This window comes from Chelonia mydas, chromosome 1 (genome assembly GCF_015237465.2).
Source record: "Chelonia mydas isolate rCheMyd1 chromosome 1, rCheMyd1.pri.v2, whole genome shotgun sequence".
Lineage (NCBI taxonomy): Eukaryota > Metazoa > Chordata > Testudines > Cheloniidae > Chelonia > Chelonia mydas.
In genome coordinates this window covers 342678328-342698800 of record NC_057849.1, presented here as the reverse complement: position 1 = coordinate 342698800, position 20473 = coordinate 342678328, and the positions used below count along the sequence as shown (strand labels likewise).

The 20473-nt window shown below is 50.1% G+C and overlaps 1 protein-coding gene across 2 annotated transcripts in view; it reads left to right on the top strand.

Moving 5' to 3' along the window:
• The window catches only part of STRIP2 (striatin interacting protein 2), a 68372-nt gene that overhangs the window by 24771 nt on the left and 23128 nt on the right, over positions 1-20473 (top strand). For both annotated transcript variants that reach the window (XM_037889420.2, XM_043521283.1), the window contains 14 exons: positions 1524-1658; positions 3279-3399; positions 3910-3978; positions 5000-5106; positions 5496-5623; positions 7035-7220; positions 7834-8057; positions 9422-9487; positions 10657-10720; positions 12082-12153; positions 12836-12910; positions 14641-14738; positions 15461-15587; positions 18708-18808. In XM_037889420.2, the coding sequence (XP_037745348.1) occupies positions 1524-1658; positions 3279-3399; positions 3910-3978; positions 5000-5106; positions 5496-5623; positions 7035-7220; positions 7834-8057; positions 9422-9487; positions 10657-10720; positions 12082-12153; positions 12836-12910; positions 14641-14738; positions 15461-15587; positions 18708-18808 (1573 nt within the window). The remainder of the gene's footprint in view (positions 1-1523; positions 1659-3278; positions 3400-3909; positions 3979-4999; positions 5107-5495; positions 5624-7034; positions 7221-7833; positions 8058-9421; positions 9488-10656; positions 10721-12081; positions 12154-12835; positions 12911-14640; positions 14739-15460; positions 15588-18707; positions 18809-20473) is intronic.

Sequence of the window (20473 nt, the reverse complement as noted above, 5' to 3'; positions counted from 1 at the left end):
CTTTTTTGTAACTTAAGGTTTTGCCTAGAGGGATTCTCTATGTTTTGAATCTAATTATCCTGTAAGGTATCTACTATCCTGATTTTACAGAGGGGATTTCTTTACTTCTATTTACTCCTATTTCTATTAAAAGTCTTCTTGTAAGAAAACTGAATGCTTTTTCATTGTTCTCAGATCCAAGGGTCTGGGTCTGTAGTCACCTAGGCAAATTGGTGAGGCTTTTTACCAAACCTTGTCCAGAAAGTGGGGTGCAAGGTTTTGGGAAGTATTTGGGGGGAAAGACGTTTCCAAACAGCTCTTCCCCAGTAACCAGTATTTGTTTGGTGGTGGTAGCGGCCAATCCAAGGACAAAGGGTGGAATATTTTGTACGTTGGGGAACTTTTTGATAAAGATAAGCTTAGGAGGTTTTCATGCAGGTCCCCACATCTGTACCCTAGCGTTCAGAGTGGGGGAGGAACCTTGACAGCTGCTCTCGTCCGTGAGGAGCGTTCCAGCATCTTTGCCTCTACAGAAGATCCCAGCGTCTCTAAGGATCCCCTCGTTCGTCAGACATGAATTCTCACCGCTCCCCCGCCGACATGGGTCTGTATCGTCCCCGTTTCGCAGAGCTGGGGGACAGATGCACAGAGCTAGCGAGCGAATTGCCCGTGGTTACACAATGAGTCAGGGGCAGTCGGGAACAGAAGCCTGACGCACATCACTAGCGCTTTCCCACTGGCTAGTGACTGAGAGCCTGCTAATGCCTGAAACCCCAGAACTGCTGCTGCCTGCAGAGGGTTTGTCCGGGGCTTCTTTTAGATGATGCTGACGGGTTCTGTGACATACGCGTGTGCTTTGCAGCTGACGATCCTGCAGCTTTGGGTCCCCTACATGACGAGTGAAGTGAGGGATCACGAGAGCAATGGCTGACTCGGCCTGGCTGGACTATTTCCCAGTGTCCCATGAGTTGGCTGTGTCCAACAGGAACAATATGTAGGGTGGCCGCTGCCCCATCCCCAGAACACCGGACATGCCTGTACTTCTGGGAGCGGCGTGGGCCTGTCCCTGCTAGCGTGACCTCACACACACGCTGTGCATAAGGTGGTGCTGCCCAGAGGCAGCCATTTTGAAGAGCATGCCGTTCCGTTAGCACGTGAGGTCATGCTGGCGGGGAGGTGGAGTGGTGGGAACTTCAAAATGGTGTCCCTTATTCATGATACCGGACAAAATCACGTCTGGTTTAGTCTCTGTACTGGACGGGGGACAAAAGAGGACTGGCTGGCTTAAAACCAGACAAGTGGCCTCCCTGACAATGTCATCCATATGAAGGAGGGTGCTGAAAACTGGTCCAGTGCCCAGAAAAGTCTGTGTGCGTCTCCAGCTTGCCAGTGATACTGGACACTATTCCACTCGGCTTCCTTCCGTCTGCTTTGACACCCATCCCTGTAGTATCTGAAAGAGGCTGGAACAGGATCCCTGAAGGAAAAGGGACCAGACCACTGCAGGGCCAAGATCCTGGCTCATTCTCATCTCTTGTTTCCAGTGCAGGGCAAGAGATGGCTGGAGCTGGACCTGGCTCAGCAGAAGGCCTATGTGATGCGGTTGCTGGACGGGCTGGAGGTGGTCAACAGGGACAAGAGGCTGAAAGCAGCACGAGCTGTCCTTTATTTGGCACAAGGTAACTGCCTGCGCCCAGCAGACGCGCCGCGCCAGGTGGCATTTGCGCTGTGGGTTTACTCGGAAAGGTTGGTTGCATGGTGGTTGCTCCTAAGGCGAGGAGGAATTGGTTGCTCCCTGTGCTCGATGGGTTGACTCTCGAAGCCCTGCGTTGTCGAAGGGCTTGTTTAAACAAACGCTTAGTTCTCGTCAAGCTGGGGTGAAAATCTGCCTGGTGCTTGCCTGCCACGCGCTGTGTCTGTGTGGACCCGGCTACTGGATGCTAAAAGTTTCTAGGTGTGCTTTGATCTGTCCCACTTTGAGATGGGAATAGATCAAAGTACACCAGGAAACTGTGAGTGCATGACAGCAGGGGCCACGCAGACACTTTAGTGTGTGGCCGGCTAACACGGGGTAGATTTCACCCCAGCTGGACGCAAATAGCATCTTCATTTACACAAGCGCTTACGGTATTTCTGCATTGCCTGTCACCGTGGTATGCTCGTGCCCGCCGAAGGCTGTTGTGCATCCAGAGGCAGTGCTAATGTCATAGTTAAGAAATAAATCTCAGGAGACTGAATGGTTCATGGGATTGGGAATAGAAATTGAAGACTTTAATCTCTAGATCTGGATGCTGCCAGGTACTTGGCACCTAGGTTCTGCAGCAATTGGGCATTAGAAATGCCTAGTGTGGAGGTTGCTGGAATAAATCCAGTCCAGGTCAGCAGGGACTAAGTTATCACCTGCAGGCTGCTTGGTCTGCTTGAAAAGAGTCCCATAGGAGACCCTTTATGATCTCAATTTACAGCAGGGTCCCTCAGTGCCCAGCTGGGTGGTTCCTCACTAAGCATCTCCCTTTCCCCCACACTTGGCTTCTCCCCCCCCCCACCCCCCTCCTGTGTTTCCTTCTGTTCTTCCTTCTCCTTTTTCATGTTGTGCAGGTCAGCCAGGGGGTAATTGGATATTGTCAGGCTGATCTTTCAGCACTATGAGACCCTCACTTTCTGAGTTAATTTCTCTTCCCCTCCTCCCAAATCATGACCAACCTTACATGAAATGAAAACTGGAAGTGTTTGCCCTTCATCATTTGCCCCTGTTGAGGGAGGTTTCTTTGACTGGGCGTTGGCTCTTCCTGCACGTGGATGTATTGTTGTGTTGTTATTTAATATCAGCCGTCTTGTGAGGGTGGACGGGTGGAATTAGGGGTTGGTTCTCGGTGCAGTTCCTCCTGGATTGTTGTCTAGCACCAAATCCAGGGAATTGATTTAATGCATTATACCCAGATGATTCTGGCAAGCAACCCACACCCCCTGCTGCAGAGAAAGGCGAAACCGCCCCCCACGGCCAATCTGACTTGTGGGAAGTTCCCTCCCCACCCCACATATGGTGATCAGTTGGACTCTGAGCATGTTGGCTGCAGAATTGGAGAGAAACCAGTGGTTGAATGGGAAGCTGAGCCCAAACTCCCCTCTCACTCCGATAAGTGGTCCCTCCATATCGCGATGGAGGAAGCTTGCATGGTTGCTGCTCCTGTTCCCCGTACTCCAGTCCTGCCAGCCTGGTACCTTTCACTAACACTAACTTCACCTTAAAGCTGCCTCTCTTCCCACGGTTTGCTCCATCGGCCTCTCTGTTCTCCCAGGTGTATTTGGCGAGTGTGACATGGAAGCGGAGGTCCTGCATTGGTCTCGGCACAATAACTTCCTGCTGTACCAGATGGGGACTTTCTCAGCCTTCCTGGAGCTACTGAACATGGAGATAGAGTGAGAGGGTTTAGCAATCTCTGGTCTGCTCTCGTCTTTATAACACATACGTCTGTGGGATGCCCCCATTTGGTTTTGGCTACTTGCTAGTGGAGTGGGGGGGAGGGTTGAACAAAGGTGGTCTAATCACCAGAGCAGTTAACTCTGTGAGAGCGAGATGGCTTAATGTAGAAAGGACCAGTTAGTGTAGATGGTTTAGTGTAGAAAGACCCAAGGAGGTTGTGGAATCTCCGTCACTGGCAGGTTTTAAGGACAAGTTAGACAAACACCTGTCAGGAATGGTCTAGTTATTACATAGTCCTGCCTTGGGTGCAGGGGACTGGACTAGATGACCTACTGTAGTCCCTTCCAGTCCTACACTTCTATGAGTCTTTGGCTATTCATAGTGTAAATGGGCCCTAGATGTGGCTTTGTCTGTTCTGAGTGGTGGAGTCTCTCACCATCCTGAGCAGCAACTGACTGACTGGAGATTTGACCACGAACTCCTGTTGTCCTCTTTCTTCATTGCAGCAACAGCCAGGCTTGCAGCAGTGCCCTGAGGAAACCAGCCATCTCCTTAGCGGATAGCACAGAGCTCAGGTAACCTGTCTTTTCACCCCGTGTCCGCCCGCCCTTGAGTGGGACGTGAGCTGTCAGGTCAGCGGGCTCCCAGTCCGTCTGTCCGCTGCCTTGGCCAAAGTGCCAGGGAAATCCCCAGGCTTATTCTTTAGGCATCAGAGCTCTTCAGGCTAAGTTCAGCGAGGGTGTCTGGTGGCCCCGTCGCCGTTGCCCTGCAGAGAGAGGCGAGTGCCTTCAGCTCTCTGGGCCAGCAGAGTCTGGCATTGCTACTGCAGCTGCACATTCAGCTCCTGGGAGGAAAGGGGATGAAACCTCAAGTCGTCTTATGGCCCCTACTCCCTCTTTGGCCTTGAAGGGGCATTGATGGACTCCCCAGAAGACTGCAGCAAGTCCTTTGCTGTGGGGAAGGTTGCCTGGATATGTTGTAGCTGAAGGAATAGGTGGGGAGAGATGGTCAAACTGAGGGGGGTCAGGAACAGGTGGGTAAACCCATAATCCAAGGGGGAAGCAGTATCTCAGATGAGAAAATGCAGTTTATTTTAGTCGTCCTTTCTGTCACCTTGCTGGCCCCATGGGATCATTCCAGGGCATCACCCTAATGCGGCGGGTCCCACAAGCATCCGCTGGTTGCACCCCGAGCAATTGCAGTGCGGTGCGATGGAAGGTCCAGCCTTTGAGACCTGCAGGCTCTGACTCCGGCGCAGGGGGCAGATTGTGGAACAGTCTGGATGGTAATGTAGGGCCGGCATGCTCTACTGCTGCCTGGCTGTTAGGGCAGAGCGAAGGTCACTGCATTGTTCCAGGAAAACCCCAGACCCCCTTCCTTCCAGACTTTCTCCTCCTCTTGGACCGGCCTTAGTAGTGGAAGGGGCAGGCTGGCCTCCTGACCACACCTGGGAGAGAGGAGTAATTGGGAGCTGGGGAATGGAGAGGCTGGGATCCCCCGCAAATCCTACGGGGGGGTGGGGGGGGGGTGCGACCTGTAGTGGAAATGGACTGTGGGTGGCTGTGCGACCTGCCTGTCGTGATGCCTTCTCTCCAGAGTGCTGCTGAGTGTCATGTACCTGATGGTGGAGAACATCCGTGTGGAGGCAGAGGCCGACCCGCCCGAGTGGAAGAGCTCCCAGGAGACCTTCAGGACAGAGCTGAGTGAGTAGCTGGCCACCCTCCAAAGCTCCATTTCTCTCTCACACGCAACCATGTCTGGGGAGGTGCAGCTCACTCCACTGTCCCGTGCTGTGACGGCCTCTGAGTGGTAGCTGTAAAACCAGAGGGAACAAACCACTATCAAACGTAAAGGGATCCCTTATTCCACCAGCCCAAGGTCAAGCCAAGTTTGGGCTAAGACTGTGGAGACTTTAGTGATGGATGGGGGGGATTGTTGGGGGCTGGTTGCTGTTGGCACCATCAGCGAATACAATGTCCCTGACAAGGCCTGCATGACATGCTAATAAACTCACTCCAGCAGCGAGAGCATGGGGAGCGGGGGAGATTCTCTTTATTCTAAGCTTGTTTCGTTTCGGTCCCGTCCCTCACAGGTTTTCCTGTGCACAGTGAAGAACCATTTGCTCTGTTGCTCTTCACCATGGTAGCCAAGTTCTGCAGTGGGCACGCTCCGCACTTCCCCATGAAGAAGGTCCTGCTCCTGCTGTGGAAGGTGCTTCTGGTGGGTGCAATTCTTTTGCTTTTCAAGAGTCTCCTGAATCGGGGAGAGGGTTATATATTGGGAGGCTGCCAGCTGGCCTCCCTTTGCTAATTAACTCAGCCTTGTAGAGGTCCCAGCATCGAAGTCTCCTCGTCACTTAAAACACATTTAATGCTAGATTGAAAAAGGCACTAGACAATATACAAGAGGGAACAATCTGCACTGGTCCAAGGGGATCTCCTGGGTTGAGTTACTTTCACCACCAGCTTCTGTAACACAGAAACTTCTGAGCAAGAATGATCTGTGTATGCCTAGCATACAACCGCCCCATGAGCAACAGACTGTGTTGGGACTTTATAAAGTATAAAGCTCCGCAGGGTTACTGGATGAAGGGATGTGCCAGATGTGACATTTGGAGATTAGCAAAGCATTTGTCATAGCATCTCAGGAAATCTTACTTGAGAAATGAATTCAGGTTGGCTTGGGGACAAAGTGCATAATATGGAATGCAAACTCGTTGAAGAATCATACATACAAGATTTTTGTGAGAGTTAAATATGGGCTGGAAAAGATAGGAGTGGGGTACCGTAGGGGTTCCTGTTAGGTCCGGGCTAATTAAATACCATCCATAAATATCTGGAAGAGGGAGTAAGTGACATGTTACCTGAAAGGATGTGGAAATGCTGGGGAGGCGGGAGGCAATACAGCATATAGAAATCTGGATGAGAAATAACATCATGGAATGGAATGTGGAAAAACGTCCGTGGGAAAGTAGTTTGGAAACACCCATAATTAAATGAGAGGAAAATGCCTGCCTGGGAAGCAGAAATGCTAATATTTTATTTTATAGGCCCAGACGGGACCATTCAGATCAGCTAGTCTGGGTTGCATGACGCTGGCTAGAGAGTTTCCTTGAGTGTGTTGAAAGATCACTGGGGATGGTAGTGGGCAGTAGATCAGGTGTGGGTTTGTAGCTTGATAGGGAAACGAAAAAGGCCCTGCTGCGAATTTTGGCTTTGGAGCCAGGAGGGAATAGTCCTCATCTTGCATGGCTGCACCTGGATTATCTTCCTAGGAGAGAGAAGATCTAGTTTCGCCCAGCGACAGTTAAGGGTGGGCACAAGCCTCCCTTTGCAGGGTGCAAACCCCAAAGAGAGAGGAGAATTATTTAGGGTAGCACAAGAGGAGCTGACGCTACGTCTACTCTGCGAGCTAGGGGTGTGATTCCCCTGCGTTTGCACACACACTGGAGGTAGGTCTCCTTACGCTAGAGCAGGTGTAAATAGCAGTGTCGCTGCACTAGCTTGGGAAGCGGCTGCAGAGGCAAGGCTGAGCTGTGCGGAGTACATCCCTGCTGGTTTCCGGGGGGGGGGGGTGAGGCACGGCTCATTTTCCCTTCTTTCTCTTTTACACCTGGCCTGGTGGCCCGCAGTTCACCCTGGGGGGATTTGAAGCCCTCCAGGCCATGAAAATGAGGAAGCGGGAGGAGCTGGGCCTGCCACCTCTCCCGGAGGACAGCATCCAGGTCATGCGCCGCATGCGGGCTGCGTCGCCTCCCACCTACACCATCGAACTCCTGGACCAGCAGCCGTCGAAACGTGGGCACCGGAGCAGGCGGGTGAGAGCTAGTGAGAGCAGAGGCTGCTGGGATGTAGCTCGCCGTGTGGCATTCCTCCAGAAGGGAACTTCCATCCAACAGGAGAGGCTGCGTTCAGTAGTGCCCTTCTCTTCGCCCGGTTTGCAGCGGTGGGGGTGTTCACCGGTCACGTCCTGGAGATGGCATGCTTGCTTTCCTATTAAGAAAGCAAGAGTACATCCCAATCGTCTAATCCCCAGCTAAGAGGAGCAAAGTACGATGTACTGAACTACTGACCGCAAACCAGGGCTCTCCTCCAGTTCAGCTGGTTGAGCTGATGCATTATGCTTAGCAGTTCCAAAGTTTGCAGAAACAAATTGGAGTCAAAGGGGGCAGGATACCTTCCGCCACTTCCTCTGGGGCGGGCAGAAAATCCAGCAGCCAGGGGCTCCATTTTGAAGGTAGGGAGGATGTGCTTCATCCAGGCTGAGATGCCAAATAAAGAGACGAGGCCAAATGATGGAAGTCCTTGCTCAGGAGAAACTTCAGTATTCAGCCCACGCAGCTTCCTGACCCCCTAGAGAAGTGGAGCCTGAGGGTTTGTAAAATCCTTCCTCCTCCCCACTGATTTCTCCTCTGTTTCCACATGTGACAGCCCCTGGTGAAGCAAGACAGCCTGGACATGTATAACGAGAGGGACCCTTTCAAGAACGATGAGGCTGGAGTGGATGAAGAGGAAAATGACGATGTAGACAGCGGGATTGAGGGGGAGCTGGACCTGATGGAGCGGGAAGCGATCATCCAGGCTGTGCCAGCTCAGCGCCCACCCATCGAGCGGGTGTCTTTCCCCAAAGGGCTTCCATGGGCACCCAAAGTCAGGTATAACCCTCTCATTTCATTGTCATCCGCCCCTGCCCCAACTCCCCTTAAGTTGCAATGAATTACTGGTGGAAAGTTTGCCTGCTACTTGTTGGACTGAAAAGACTTCACTGTTTTCCCTACTTGGCTTTTCTCATACCACCTTTGGCTGGGATCTCCCAAGACTTTACAAGCCAAGTAAGGTCAAATCAGGTCCATGGCGGGGGGACGCTGGCCACCATGGAAATCCCAAGTGTTGCAGGAAGTAGGGTTGGTTCTTCTGTTGTACTCCATGTGCAAGACCCCTTGGCTTGCTCCTTCTTACAGATGGGGGATGAAGGTCAGTGTTACTAGCCAGTATTGGTAGTCCAGAGCTGGGTACATCCCCAGTTGTGGCCTTAGGGAATTAGTCTTGACAGCTGTTTAATGAAATCATCTCTTGTCAATTACGCAGTGAGTCTTTCACCTGCCTGGATGGTGAGCGTCCTCCAATGGCTTCACTGTGATCTGGGAGCTCAGAGAACCTCAGTTGTAGGTCTGGGGTGCGGGGCATGCCTCTTTCTAGAGCTGATACTGACCCATGAGTTGTGTTATGCGTAGTGGCTGAGATCCTGGCCCGACTGAAGTCAATGCGAGATTGGCCATTGACTTCAGTAGAGCCAGGATTTGACCTGGACTTTAAAATGCAGGAGCCCACGTAATTCTCTGGTTTGGGAGCAGTGCAAGGGTTAAAGCTGATCAGCTGGGATAAATGAAGCTGCTGCCAGGCCTGTTCACTGCCCTGCTCGTTAAAATGGGCAGGACCCTGTTTCCCATGGGGCTCTGATGTCTCTATCTCTGCATATGCAATACTGCGGGGCCCCACGGTTATTCTCTCACCCTGCAAGTTAAGTGACTTTTGGTTTGGTTGCAAATTCCGCATAGAATATGGAATTCAGCTGGGTTCGTTTTGCCTCTCACAGCTTCACCTGGTAATACAAATTCTACTGATGGTGTTAAGCTACCAGTTCTAGGGAAGGATGCACAAGGCAAAACAGCACCAACTGGCTCTTCGACACCTGTAGGGCCAATGGGGTGGACTGCAGATGGCCCTTGATGACTTGCAGAGAGCAGAGTGGTCGGATAAAAAGGGGCTGGTTTTACAGAGTCGCTTTCTCAACTATACCCACATGTTAAATGGCTCTAGAGGTTTAGAATAAATCCTGATCATCTTGTTTATATTGCAGCCGTTTGCTAGGTGGCAGTAACGACTCCACTAAGCAATACTCCATGGTTGGATGTTACATGCAGGGGGTCTGGTATTCAGTGTCCAAGCAAACTTGGTACTGACAGGACATGTGTGTTTTCCCCTCTCTCCCTGGTTGTTTCTCCTGCCACTCTATCAGACAGAAGGACATTGAGCATTTCCTGGAGGCAAGTAGGAACAAATTCATTGGATTCACCCTCGGACAGTGAGTATTGGGCATCTGGGAGAATAGAGTTGGTTTGGCTTTTGCCAGCAAAGTCTGTCCCCTGATCTCCTGTTATTGCCACGTTCGATTGCTGCTGGGAGGTGTTAGCCCTCGGCTTTCTTGAGGAGGCTGGCACCCTGAAGGCTTAGGAGGCTGCTTGGCCATTCTCAGTCTGTATCAGAACCACTTTGCAATGTAAAACCATGTTCTAACGGACAGTGCTTGCTCCAAAGAGCTTACGGTCTAATGAAAAACAGAGCAAGTGTGGAGAACCAGACGCTTCGTGCAAGCAAGGGGTCAGGGTCATAGCTGGCCCGGGTCGTCTTATTCCACAGGTCTGATTGATTCAGTTATAAATTTGCCTTTTGATGGGAGGGGGAGGAGAGTAAGGAGATGGGAGTGTAGGGAGTGGGAGGGGCAGTGGGAGTTGTGGCTGGTGCAGATTCCTTAGTCCAGAAAAATCCCTGCGTACGTTGTGGCATCAGTGTGGGCAGGGGCTGGAAGCTGCTTGTGTGGCAGCAGAAGGGCCGCCAGGAGAGAAGCTTTTCACAGGCCACCTTGGAAACTCCCACAGCTGATTCTGGCTGCGTTAGCTGGGTGGCAATGAAGGTGGCTGGGGCTCAGTCTGGTCCGGTGTGAGAGGCGGGAGGGAGCCGACAAGTCCTGCACTGACCCCTGGTGTTGCTGAGCCATCCGCGAGCTGGGAGCTAGTTGTATCTTACAGGTGTGGGACTGGCCGTGGGTGGCCTGGGAGACCTTCAGAGAACAACCAGATACTGCAGGGAGGGATGTTTGGTGATCCAGTGAGCGCTCTTCTCTCTGAGTCAGGAACAAACCTGTGCCCTTCGGAGCAGAGCTGGAAAGCACTGGCTGCCGACCTCCCTTTCTGTGTAGCTGTGGTCACGGGGCAGAGTATCAGAGTTCAGAATTTCACCATGTGCCTTTTGTCGCATGTCCTAGGAGCGTCTGCCCCTCTGGCAGAGCGGAGATGGGGGCGGGGAAGAGGGGCGGGTGATCTTGGCATTTAGACATTGAGTTCCTGGAACATCTGGGTTTCTTTCATCTGACAGCAGACTGATCTGCCTTCTGCTCTAAATCCAAAAGGGAAAGTGTCCGTTCCAGATCTCCCTTTCGGGCTTGTACCGATCTTCTTTCTTCCCCTCCTACAGGGACACGGATACCTTAGTAGGGTTGCCCCGGCCCATCCACGAAAGTGTGAAGACTCTAAAGCAGGTAATGCAGCTGGCTCTGTGCCTTAAACATCTGCGGTTGTTCTGGTCTGCGGGATTTTGATATAGGGGATGGCTTGTCCAATGTCTTGAATTGCTAGAACGCCACTGGTTCTTACACCCAGCAGTGCTGGGATGCAGCCACCTCTGGGGTGGGAACTCGTGCATAGTATGTTCCATAGGAGCGGGGGAAATCTTTGGCCAGGATCACCAATGCAAAAGAGAACGTCGGTGTGCGCACCGAGCAGACGGGATATCTGGCTTAGCGTCTTGTGCATGCAAACTTTGCAGCTCTGTCTGTCTGCCTTGGGAGGCTGACAAACTGAGTCAACCCTGTGGGGATTTGAACTTCGTTGCACTGGGGAGTCTAGGTATTCTCCCTTGGACCGCTAACCCATCCTGTGTGGCTAGGATTGCTTCCCCAATAGAATTCACATTACTCCTGAAGCCTGAACCTGCCCCCATGCCCTGTACTTATACCCCAGTTCAAGCACCCCCAGAAAAAAATAGGGGGTGCTCAGCACCCACCAGCCACAGCTGTTCAGGTGGGGCCACCAGATCAGCTGTTTGGCAGCTGGAGGGGTGGAGCATGGGTGGGTAGAGGCGGAGTGAGGGTGGGGCCTTGGGGGAGGGGGGCGGAGCGTGGCAGGAAGGGGCAGAGTGGGGGCGGGGGGCCTCAGGCTGGGGCAGGGTTGCAGCACCCACCGGGAAAAATAAGTCTGCTCCTGTGCCCCAGGTCCTATTGCTTTCCAGCACCTGGCTGAAGAAGACCGAATACAGGAAACTAAAAGGAAAGATACTCTCTCCACCCACCCCCTTTTTAATCAGCCCTCTGGGTCTCTGTTAACAGTCTGTCCCTGACTGGGGCCTTCGGCTGCTATCACAATATAAATAAGTGATGAAATCCATAGGTTTTAACCATCTGAGGTCATTAAATCTGCCCTGGAATCTTTTGCAAGCATTAGGGTTGTTAACCCCGGTGCTGGCCAAACTAAACTCGCCCTGCAGTTGCATTTGGATGATGCAGCAGACTTTGTCTCTTCTCCTTCACTGATGTTGCTATGCACTGTTAAGCACTTGCTGGGTTGTGCTCCAGAGGATGCTACATTTCAGTACTGGTTGAAGTGATTTCTGCTTGTCCTAGGAGGAGTTTGGGTAGTTTGTAAAGCACGTCACAGCCATAGGAGTATCCCATGCGGGGATGAATTCTCACACCTCTGTGAAGATCTTTTCTGGTGGGATCTGTAAATCTAACCCTACCCTAGCTGAACAGGAGAGGGAGATCGGCCTGTTTTTCATTGCACAGTGTGTTCCTTCTCTTTCAGTCCTGGTGTTACTCTGCCTCTCTGGTTTGTGTTTCTCCAGCACAAGTATGTCTCTATCTCGGATGTTCAGATCAAAAACGAAGAGGAGCTGGAGAAGTGTCCCATATCACTGGTAAGAAACCAGTACCCTCCACAGCTAGACTGTATGTCTGAAGGAGCAGTTTCTAAGGAGTGTGTCATTGTCGAGTGTTACCATGGCATGCTGATTGCTCTGTGTGTGTCCATGGAGGGCTTAAGTGAAGATATCCAGTTGGAAAGGAAATAGCTTGAGTCTAGAAAGTGGCACCTCACTGCCCATTTGGTAGGACCCTGAGGGCTGCGTCTAAGTTACATGCAACAGAACAGGGCAACCACTGTCTACTTTTTGAAACAGGTACCAGCTTTGATACACAGATACAGACTGCATGGACTACAGGTCCTAAAATGCATTGCTCCACTTTGATCCCAGTGGGCGGGTCGCACAAGATGGAGCATTGCATGCTGGGACTTGTAGTCATTGGAGGGTGCATGCCTGTATTAAAGATGACGGCTGTGTCATCAAACGCCATAGGTTTACTTTGAACCTCAGGACACGCATTGGCCTCCCCTTTTCTAAGGCAACACCATCCTTGGGCTTTGATCTGGATTGTACCTGTCCCAGCAGCAGTTCTGAAAAGCCAGGCCGCGTCCTGACACGGATGTGGTGCCGCTCCACCTCGAGCTGGGCTCTGGCGGGAGGGGGACGTCTCTGACGTACCTCAGTGATTGAGTGACAGCTCTATTTTTTCCTTCTGTATCTGTCTGTCGCCTGCTAGGGGGAGGAGGAAGTTCAGGAGACCCCCTGTGAGATGCTCTATCGGGCAATGTTATACAACCTCCCCCAGTATATGGTAAGTCTATATTTTTTGAAAGCTCACCACTGGTGGTTTACTGAGCACCCTGGAGACTCAGATCATCAGTGCAGGCTTCCTTCTCACTAAGGTTCAGCCCTGACCTGGTGGAGCCACCTGCAGGGATAAGAGAGAGTTCAGCTTCATTGGCCCACCCAACCCTTGTCCTCTCTGCTGAGACCATCACAGGGTAACCAGCCTTGTGGATATGGGGGAAGCAGTAGATGTGGTATATCTTGACTTTAGAAAGGCTTTTGGTACTGTCTTGCATGATCTTCTCACAAACAAACAAGGGAAATACAACCTAGATGGAACTACTATAAGGTGGGTGCAGAAATGGTTGGAAAACCGTTCCCAGAAAGGAGTTATTAGTGGTTCACAGTCAAGCTGGAAGGGCATATCGAGTGAGGTGCTGGAAGGATCAGTTCTGGGTCCAGTTCTGTTCAATATCTTCATCAATGATTTAGATAATGGCATAGAGAGTATACTTATAAAGTTGGTGGACAATACCAAGCTCAGAGGGGTTGCAAGTGCTTTGGAGGATAGGATTAAAATTCAGAATGATCTGGGCAAACTGGAGAAATGGTCTGAAGTAAATAGGATGAAATTCAATAAGGACAAATGCAAAATACTCCACTTAGCAAGGAACAATCAGTCGTAGACATACAAAATGAGAAATGACTACCTAGGAAGGAGGACTGCAGAAAGGGATTTAGGGGTCATAGTGGATCAAAAGCTAAATATGAGTCAACAGTGTAACACTATTGCAAAAAAAGCAAACATCATTCTGGGATGTATTAGCAGGAGTGTTGTAAGCACGACACGAGAAGTTATTCTTCCACTCCACTCCACGCTGATTAGGCCTCAACTGGAATATTGTGTCCCGTTCTGGGCGCCACATTTCAAGAAAGATGTGGACAAATTGGAGAACCAAAATTATTAAAGGTCTAGAAAACATGATCTATCAGGGAAGATTGGAAAAAAATTGGGTTTGTTTAGTCTGGAGAAGAGAAGACAGAGGGGACATTATAACTTTTTTCAAGTCCATAAAATGTTGTTACAAGGAGAAGGGAGAAGAATTGTTTTTCTTAACCTCTGAGGGTAGGTTAACCTAACTGTCCGGGTGATTAAGCACTGGAATAAATTGCCTAGGGAGGTAGTGGAATCTCCATCATTGGAGATTTTTAAGAGCAGGTTAGACAAACACCTGTCAGGGATGGTCTAGATAATACTTAGTCCTGCCATGAGTGCAGGGGATTGGACTAGATGATCTCTCGAGGTCCCTTCCAGTTAGTGCCAGAGTGGTGTTGGGTCTGTGATGGGGACCCTTGTCATGCTAGGAACCGACCTCCAAACCACCAGCTTGCTGCAGATGGGCCAGCAAAACAGCTTGAAGACCCCTGTGAGTCACTACCTGGCTAAGTTTGAACAGGCAGCCCAACAATGAAAGAGTCGGTATGCCACTCCCAATTCCCAGAGCCAAACTGCCCACCTTGTAGGACGTCTACTTACAGCTCTGCTGGAGGCTTCACTTCCCCTGTTAGTTTCAGGAGTAGCCCAGCCTGTGTCCTGCACGTAACCTGAGACCAACACTGGCTCCAGGCTGCAACTCCATCACGTGAGCGAAAACGGATTCCTTCCTCCCGCCACGTGTTGTTTGTACACGGGCCTCTAGTGCCAGCTTGTTCTCAATGTATTTGGGGGTTGGGGGGATTCCTCTCCCTCTGCAGATTGCTTTGCTGAAGATTCTCCTGGCTGCAGCACCCACCTCCAAAGCCAAGACCGACTCCATCAACATCCTGGCAGACGTGTTGCCCGAGGAGATGCCGTAAGTACGTGGGTGGGTGACAGGCAGCTGAGTGCTGGCTGTTTCAGCAACAATGCGGTCTCCTGGCTGAAGTGGGTAATGCAGCGATTTCCCATTTCTGGGATGGCAGAATCCACATGTCCCTCTGGAGATGAAGTTTCTGTTTCCATGGGGAAAAAGGGATCCATGTGAGTGAATGGTCTTTGCTGGACCTCTGACCCTTTCAGGGCTGCAGGCTGTACCAGACCAGTCCTCATGCTCTGTTAACGTGAATGGCTGTGACCCCAAATGATCTCTATTGGGAGTGACCAATGCTTGTTCAACTGATTCAGTAGAGCTCTTGTGGCCAGAATGCAGCACAAAAGAAAAAGCTGCTTATGGCAAGATGTCAAAATTAAACCAACCAGTACAAGAAGTAAAGCTTTACTGCTCTGTAGGCAGAGTGCGTCTCTGGGAGAGCCCTTTTTGTTCTAGTTTACTCCTGTAACAAGCTCCATCCCAGATTCTCCTTGTGCGCTGTAGTCCATCCGTTCTGTGACCTACTATGGTGCCCCTAGGCAGGACATGTTGGGAGCAGGAGGCCGAGGGATAAGTGCGGGGTCCTGTCTGGGTGGCAGGTTCAGTGAAAAATCGCCTTTATATAGAGCCCCTGCAGATGAATAGAAACCAATCAGAACAAAAATCCCATCCCAGTAATGCTCATTGTACATGGATCTGTCCCTCCCTTTCTCCTTCCACACCAGCATCACAGTTCTTCAGAGCATGAAATTGGGGGTCGATGTAAACAGACACAAAGAGATCATTGTGAAGAGCATTTCGGCCACGCTGCTGCTGCTGCTGAAGCATTTCAAACTGAACCACATCTACCAGGTGAGTTTTATATGAGAAGGCCATTGCTAGGTGCTTCGCAGGGCAGGTGTGTTCAGGTTAGTGTCGCCTGGAGAGCAGCTGCGGCTTGGTCTACCTCAGCGGTGACCTTTAGCCCCAGGGCATATCCTCTTTAGCATTACTAGCACAGGACGAGTGACAGTACATGTCTTGGCTTGGGTTGTGTTCGGGTCACTTCCACAAGGCTGTGTCCCCTTGTAAACCTCCACGTGATTATTTCACAGTGGCCAAAACTTGACTACATCTGTGTTCAGCCTGAAGGGAAGACATTTCTTTCCCCCTGCCAGGAGTGGGAAGGGGATGGGGACTAGCCAAACCCCTCTGAGGCCTTGTCTAAACTACAGGTAGTCGGGGAATCTAGAGTTAAGAGTTAGAGACTTTCGCCTTTGCATCCTAACAGTTTCGTTTGGCCTGAGTCTAAACCGGACCGAACGGTGTTGTGACCATGCTAAGGGGTTCCCTTATTAACAATGGCTGACTAAACACTACATTGGGCTGCATCTTCGGCCCAGTACTGCAGCCACTTTGCATGCCGAATACCCATTTGACATTAATACACTAAATTTTATGATCCCCAGCTGCAGTGGGTCCCTCATGCCCCCTTATGTGTCTGTGACTTGCTCCCCTCAGCACAGGAGGGCATTCTCTCATTTTCCCCCTTTATTGTGGCACGAGGGTGCATGCGATCCAGCAGGTAGTGCAGAGAAATGGCATCCAGGGGCCTCCTAGGTTCTGATCCTGCTTGTTGTTTAACCCTGGGTGAGACATTAAAGTGCCTTTTGCATCTGTCACCTGTGCTGGAAAACAGAGCAAAAAAAGCAGGAACCTCCCAGCGATCCAGCTGCTATTGCTGAGCTTAGACTGCCAGGGCAATAAACTCTATTTCAAGCAGAACAAACCAGATTTACGTCCTGGCTCTAGTTTTGTGACCCTTCATGTTTGTGTAAATGTCGCATCCAGCTGCGTGTGCATATCAGGGTCACTGAGGTTACTGGTAAAATGATGTTCCGGCCAGGTGCTTTGTTCACCCAGGGGCTTTGCCAAGAGTTGCTCCCTGCTGCGTCTGTCTGCTGTGGAGCTTGTATCAGAGCTTGGCCGTTGTGGAGCTGAGTGATCAGCAGAAATGAGGGTCCTCTTCCTGTTTGTAATTAATCTGCAAACAGCATGTCACCTAAGGTGACCAGATAGCAAGTGTGAAAAATTGGGACAGGGTGTAATAGGCACCTATATAAGACAAAGCCCCAAATATCAGGACTGTCCCTATAAAATCGGGACATCTGGTCACCCTGATGTCACCTCATTCTGGGAAACGTGGGGCTGTCAGACCACCAGTGTGCTGGGCTGGCCAGCGGTTGGCCAGAAGCTGGAGGGGACTTGGCTAATCAGTGGAGACTCCCAGCCAGGAGGGGACAGAGAGCCATGGCCCCCCCACTTTTTACCAGCCGTAAGAGCGAGTGACGGGGGGAGTGGGTGGGGTCTTGGAGGAAGAGGTGGTGCGAGGGTGGGGCCTCAGGGGGAGTCATAGCGCAGGGCCACGGTTTGGGCACCTGTGCCCCCTACCCCTTTTAGGGCGCTTCTGCCCCCCTGCTTCCAGTGCTGTCTCTCTGTACATCCTCCATGGTTCTGTTGGAAGACTGTGAGGTGATGTCCGTGCTGCAGCTGGCAGCGTGCCTCCCAGCCTGGTCAGACCAACAGGAACTGGCTCTGCTTTAGCTAGTGGGCTAAATAGATGTGTGCGGCTGTTGCTAGACGGACCCAGGGGCTCAGGCAGGCTTGGACTTGGGTAGTGAGCCCGAGCTGCTACCCATGCCCACTCTGCTATTTTTAGCACACTAGCTCTGCCTGAGTTAGCGCGTGGCTCACTCCCAGCTGTAGTGTAGACATACCCAAAGAGGGACCAACAGTTCTGCTTGGTGAGAAAAAAGGGAGCTCCCCCTGGTTAAGCTATTAGCTGAGACCAGCTTAGCATGACCCCTGTGGACCAGTCTTTGCATTTTACAGGGCTGCTCTGTCTGCTCCCATACTCTATATTAGGAATTTGGAACCAGGAGTCCAAACTCCTTGGTCTTGTTTTGACTCTGAGTTTGGCTTGCTGTGTGACCCTGGGCCAGTCACTCCCCCTCTGTGTGACTTAGGGCTTGTCTACATGTGGAAATTAATCGGAAATATGGAAGAGTGTGAATTTAAAGCAGAGTAGTGCTTCCTGACCAATTCAATCTGTGGATGCTCTTGTTCTGGCCTTGTTCCAAATTAGTTTAATCCACTTCCAAAGTGGTTTACTCTAATTTGCAACAAGTGTGTCCACGCATGGACTTAACCAGCAGTAGCTATTTTGGAATAACTCCCCGTGTAGACAAGCCCTTAATGTCCCTCTTTGTAAAACACAGTCAGGGAAGAGAGAAACATGAGGCATCATTGTAATGTTTGTAAACGCTTCAAGATGCTCTGATGGGAAGAGACTGGCTACTGGTGTCTAAACACCAGAGTAGGGGTGCAGTTTGTAATACCTAGACAGAGAATGGCTAAGTATTAATTGTGTCCGAATCACCACTGTCCAAAGTCATTGAGCACTGACAACTTGTTCTGTTTTGTGTAAAAATAAAGGAAGAAACCGTTCCTTCCAATGGGAGTTTGCTCTAAATCCCTGGGTAATTGGGGTTAGAAGAGGAATGCCTCTATTTGTGGCAATCTATATACAGATCAGTTGTGCTTTAGGTTGTAGCCATTGCAACCATATTTCCAAAGGCTTTAGGATTAAATATTAACAGAGGGAGAGAACTGAAGATGCATGTGCAAAGTTTGTTTTTTAATTGAAACTTGGAAAGGGCTGGAGAGACCATTTGGCAGAGAGAGAAGGAGGCTGTTCCAGAGAGCAGGCTCTGCAGATGAGATCCCTCTCGCTTCAGCAATTGTAGGGTTGTGGGGAGAAATGTACAGGAGACTGGCACCGGGCATACGGGGAAGAGCCAAGAGAGAGAAGGTCCAGCTGCAGCGAATCCATGGAAGAAGGTTTTTAATTGGATGCAGAAATGTGGCTTTTGTTTGATTTATTTTTTTTTTAACTACACTGCCTGACTGTGTGCGTTCACCTCTTTTCTGCAGTTTGAGTATGTGTCTCAGCACTTGGTGTTTGCCAACTGCATCCCGCTGATCTTGAAGTTCTTTAACCAGAATATCATGTCCTACATCACTGCCAAAAACAGGTACAACCCGTCTGCAGCAGTTCCTTTTCCTCCTGCGCTTAGTAGGGGCTTTGTGTGTGTGGAGATCTTCCTCTTGTGATCACCAAAGCAGTTGTACGGGACCATGTTCTAGGCAGGACAGAGTACTAGAGAACACACGACAGGGAAACAGCCCTGTGCAGGTTAGAGGCATGGGGTAGCCAGAATCTCCTGGGCCTTCACCTCCCGTGTCTATCACTCAGCTCTCTGGACCCCGACCAGCTGGCTTTAAATAGTCACAGAAGTGTCACTGAATTCCACTGCTGCTTATTATCAGTGCCTTGAAATAGGAGGGCCTTTATTTTACTCTGTGATTCGAGATATTGGACTTGTTAATTAAATCTATATATGCCATTTCTGGATGCGCGCGCACGCACACACCTCCATACACACCTACACCTACATAGAGAACAGAGGAATAAGACTACACATGCATAAGTTCCTTCCAGGGAAGCACAGTTCTGTTTCCTTTGCTCTCCAGTTACTTTCTGGACGTGGGACAGCTGGAAGTTTCAGTTTACTGTAGGACTTGGTATTTGGGCACGCCCAAAATGCAGTTCCACACACAGTATTGATGAGAGAACAATGAGCTGTAACAGCATTTCATATAGGTCTTCAGTTGGCTCTATGGGCTAATCTCTATCTTGTACTGTAGGTTTATATACACAGAGGGAAAGGAAACGGGTTTGTTTTCCCCTTCTAATCTGAGAAAGTTAAAGATGGAAAACAGCTGTTTGTGCAAAGCACGTTTATTCTCTTGTCATTAAAATGACAGCTTTTCCATTTGGACCCAGTTCTTCTGAATGGGGAAAAATTGGGGGTGAAAAACAATAAACATAATGTTAACTCCGGAGCCGTTAAAAATCCAAATTTTCCTCTATTAGTTACAGTCACGCAAGTGCGTGGAAGCTTAAATCCAAACAGTTTTGCTTTTCCTGAGAACGTTTCTATTCACATTAGCTTTTATAAGATTCCCCAAAAACTTTTGAGCTTCGAGCCTACGCTGCTTGACAGTCTAAGACTTATGTTCAAATAAGTAAACGAACAAGTTGTTAATGTGGGGCAGCAGTTTCTGACCATGCATAAAAACTGCGTGCAATCTTTGGGGAGCAGGTAGAAGTCCTGTACATGGTCTTACTGTAACAGGTGTGTTATGTGAAGTCTGGCTGCAATAGCTCACGAAAGCTTATGCGCAAATAAATTCATTAGTCTCTAAGGTGCCACAAGTCCTCCTTTTCTTTTTGTGGATACAGACTAACCCGGCAACTGTCTGAAACCTGTCTTTTTGATTTGGGGATTTTACGCTGAATGGGCACTGACTCAGAAATCGATACAGCAAGTCAGCTTATTGTTTAAAGATTCCCTGTAGATAGATTTAAAAGATGAAGGGATAAGAAAGAGCACATGAACTAGAGCTATTTTATTATGTGGGTACTCATTTTAGGTGTGTGCATGTCTTGGGGTGGGGGACCGGGTGTATTTATTTATTCTTTAATGGCTACTTTATATTAAGACATGAAAGCCTGAAGGGGTGATAGAGAGGTTTGCAGCCTTCACTCCGAATTTCCTTGCCACTATCAGTTTAAGTAAGTCAGATCTCTTATTATTTTAACCTAGGGTTTTTTAAAATCTATAAATAGCTAATCT